The sequence below is a fragment of the Lactuca sativa genome, chromosome 5 (genome assembly GCF_002870075.4).
Source record: "Lactuca sativa cultivar Salinas chromosome 5, Lsat_Salinas_v11, whole genome shotgun sequence".
Taxonomy (NCBI): Eukaryota; Viridiplantae; Streptophyta; class Magnoliopsida; order Asterales; family Asteraceae; genus Lactuca; species Lactuca sativa.
Genome location: NC_056627.2, coordinates 284,200,235 through 284,204,020, shown reverse-complemented (window position 1 = coordinate 284,204,020; position 3,786 = coordinate 284,200,235). Strand labels below are relative to the sequence as shown.

The window sequence follows — 3,786 nt, the reverse complement described above, 5'->3', positions numbered from 1 at the left end:
ATGAAAGTACAATGTAGTAATAAAAAGAAATGAAAGTAAGATGTTATAATACACAAATATATGAAAGTACATTACCATTTTCTGCACTTAGCCAATTTCTTTTTTAACCAAACTTTCTAATTTTTACCCATTTGACTCGTTGGCTATAAAATATAACCAAAACTGTCCAATTTTCACATAAATGGGCTGAATCATAACGAAAAAGAATAAACTATATTGTACTCAAGTAATTACTTTTAAAGTCTTTCACTCATTACTCATATATAATACAATTAAGCCTCTACACAATCTGAATAAATTTTGGCAAAATATCCGTAAACCATAATAATAATGCTAGCGAACACCAAGCTTAGGACATCCATTAGCTAGAGGCAACTGCAAATTCTCAACAGTTCTGAATGTTTTCTTAATCATCTTGTCAACATATAAAATTCCTGCTAAATGATCACATTCATGTTGTAAAATACGGGCCTGCCACCCTGAAGCAACAACCTTTATGGGCTGCCCATATCGATCCAGCCCCGTAACCTCTACTTCCAGGAACCTTTCCACCATTCCTCTAAATCCATCAACACTGCACGCGCCAAATATCAGTATCAGTATCAGTATCAACATCAGTAACAGTTAATTGTTGATTATTTAACGAGGGATAAAATCTCACCTCAAGCAGCCTTCAAAAAATAGTGCGGATTTGTTGCCTTTCTTTTGAAGATTTGGGTTTATAATCACCTAAAATTTCAAGATTTTTAGTTATTTTATTAGGGAAAAGTTGGAGAATAAATACTTACCAAAAGATCAAATGGTTGTCTGTCTTGTGCCTTGGTTTCTTCCTTTGGTGCATACCCTATGTATTCTTCAGTATCCTCCAACACAATGATCTAAATAAAAAAAGGAATTCAATCAGTTAAATAAAAGACTGTTAAACATATAAGATAATTCCTAAACAATAAGTTGCCAAAAAAAGTAAATAATAGTATATTATGTTGATTTTCGTAGGTATATTTATGGTTTTAATGTTATTCAGAAAAAAGGTTTAAATAAATAAATAAATATATAATTACTTTTAAGGGAATACCGATTTGGGGAGCAGCAAGGCCAACCCCAGGTGCTGTCCTCATGACCTTCACCATGTCATCAATAATCTTCTGGATACGCTCCGACCCGATTTCCTCGGGCCGTACTTCTCCGGCGGGTTCGTGCAGAACCGGGTCACCGGCTTTGACAATCTCCGGTATATCTGTAATGTTCTTCTTCTTCTCCCCCAGGCCTAGAAACCAGCCGGCCCGAGCAGGACCGGTCGAAAACGAACTGAGACCCAGACCTGTGTTCTTCTTCATGAAATGCACTTTAATGGCGGATTTTGACGGAGAAATTTCGGGTCTTGCCATTGGTTTGTATTGGGATTGGAGAACTGGAATCTGTGTATGAAACGGAGAGGTTTTGCCGAGTGTGGAACATTTTCCGGCGAGTGGTGCCGGCGAGAGATGATGTGATAGCCGCTGAATTCCATCCATCATTGACGATTTTGCTCTCGCACAGCTGAATCGTAGATAATGTGTTCTGGACACCGGCCCTAACTGGATTTATCTGGATTCACTTTCAATTTTTTTTTCCTGGTGTCAATTATAACACAAGAATTTCGTATTTACTTAAGTCAAAATTTCATATTTAAATTTAATATTATATTGGTCTTTTTAAAATATTATATTTATCTAAATTAATTTTTTTAATACTTTTTAATAATTTGTAATCATTTTTTTTATGTTGTATAATCATCAAAATTGAAAATAATCATTATATGGGCTATATTTCCCGTACCTAACTCTCACTCTCAAGGAAATCTTAACACCAATAGTTATGCATTAGCATTAGAAACCTTGAGTTATATTTTACACTCTCACCTTCTTCTTTTTTGCCCTTTTCGTCATCTTCCTTCTTGTAATCGCTAAACAACCGAAAGTTATTCGAAATACCGTTGCAGGTCAATTTTAGAACATGAAAGTGATCAAAATCTTGGGTTCATGATTAGGTTATGGATCTTGTGCAATTAAGCTTCTACCACCTGACCAAATTTTGCAACACCTAATGTTTTTATCCATCTTCATGTAGGATTTGTCATTTGTTGTTCAAATGGATGTAAAACATGTGTTGAAAGGACATGATTTCGTTTCCCCTTCCAGTTAACATGGGACTAATCTTGTATCTATCCACCCTGATTATAGATACCATTATCAGACTCTGTATCTAGCATTGTAATTTCATATTTATTCAGTAAAGATCCAATTATAGTAAGTGGATATGGTTAAATTGTAATCTAGAACTTAATCATGAACACGTCTTTATCATAATCCAGAGCAGATGATAAAATCTTGAAAATTCATGCCCGCCAAGATGTACACTTCAACACTTATTTAACATTATAACATGCTAATGATATTATCAAGAAATTGCACGCACCACTTTACTCATTTTCGATCTCCTTAGGTTTACTTTCTTTCACTCTGTCAAAAACCATATGATAATTGAGCCATATGATTAATGAAAGAGAGAAATTCAATGTTCTTGATGAAAGTATGAAACCAAAAAACAAGAAGAAGGGGAATATAAAAGCTAGCTAATAGCTTAGACCTGAAAAGAGGGGTGCGAACCATGACCAACGTAGTCGTGACCAACAATGACTCGGAGTGGTGGCCAGGACCAAAAGGGGGTGCCAACCGTGACCAACGAGGACGTTGGCTCTTCAAAGCGTGGGGTATTGTTATGATCCCACATCGGCCGAAAGTATTATATGTTGGTGGCTTATAAGTCTAAGTGTCCCCTCCTCTACACTTGGGCTTATGGCATGATGTGAGCCTAGTATGAGATGGGTCCATATCAATTGGTATCAGAGGCGTTCCCATCTTTCGGGGTGCCAACACTTGGAGTGGTGGGCTACGGAGTGGTGGCTTGGACCTGAAAAGAAGGATGCCAGCCGTGACCAACAATGACTCGGAGTGGTGGCTTGGACCAAAAGGGGGTGCTAACCGTGATCAATGAGGACGTTGGCTATTCAAAGCGTGGGGTATTGTTATGATCCCGCTCTCAACACCAATTGGTATCAGATCCGTTCCCATCTTTCGGGGTGCCAACACTTGGAGTGGTGGCCTACGGAGTGGTTGCTTGGACCTGAAAAGAGGGGTGCCAACCGTGACCAACGTAGCCGTGACCAACAATGACTCGGAGTGGTGGCTTGGACCAAAAGGGGGTGCCAACCGTGACCAACGAGGACGTTGGCTCTTCAAAGCGTGGGGCATTGTTATGATCCCACATCGGCCGAAAGTATTATATGTTGGTGACTTATAAGTCTAAGTGTCCCCTCCTCCTACAAGATGGTTTTTGGGAGTGAGTTCTACACTTGGGCTTATGGCATGATGTGAAGGGAAATTTAACACAAAAGTTGAATTTTTTTTAACACATTTACTAATGAATTTACCAATAACGATTGTGTTTGAAGTGTTGTTTATCCATGCACTCTTAATCTTGTAACAAAATATATTATTGTAACCATGTTTAACGACTTAGGGGGTGTTTGGCTTAGCTTTTTTAAGCCCAAAAGTTTTTTTTGGAAAAGTTACAAAAAGTCAGTATTTCCTGACTTTTCCAAAAAAATCATTTTCCTTGTACAAAAACTCCAAAATTAGCTCTTAAAATTAGTTTTGCCAAACATCTTTTGTCTTTTTTTTTCTTTTCCAAAAAGAACTTTTTGATGTAAAAAGCTAAGCCAAATACCCCCTTAATTATATCTAA

General features: G+C 37.5%; 1 protein-coding gene across 1 annotated transcript; it reads right to left on the bottom strand.

Moving 5' to 3' along the window:
- Positions 1–230: 230 nt before the first annotated feature.
- LOC111910214 (peptide deformylase 1A, chloroplastic) lies at positions 231–1,603 on the bottom strand. The gene is made up of 4 exons (XM_023906000.3): positions 1,062–1,603; positions 789–878; positions 662–729; positions 231–574 (listed from the first exon to the last, which is right to left on the bottom strand). The coding sequence occupies exons 1-4, from the start codon at positions 1,515–1,517 to the stop codon at positions 334–336; spliced, it is 855 nt and encodes a 284-aa protein (XP_023761768.1). The 5' UTR covers positions 1,518–1,603; the 3' UTR covers positions 231–333.
- Between the last annotated feature and the right edge of the window lie 2,183 nt (positions 1,604–3,786).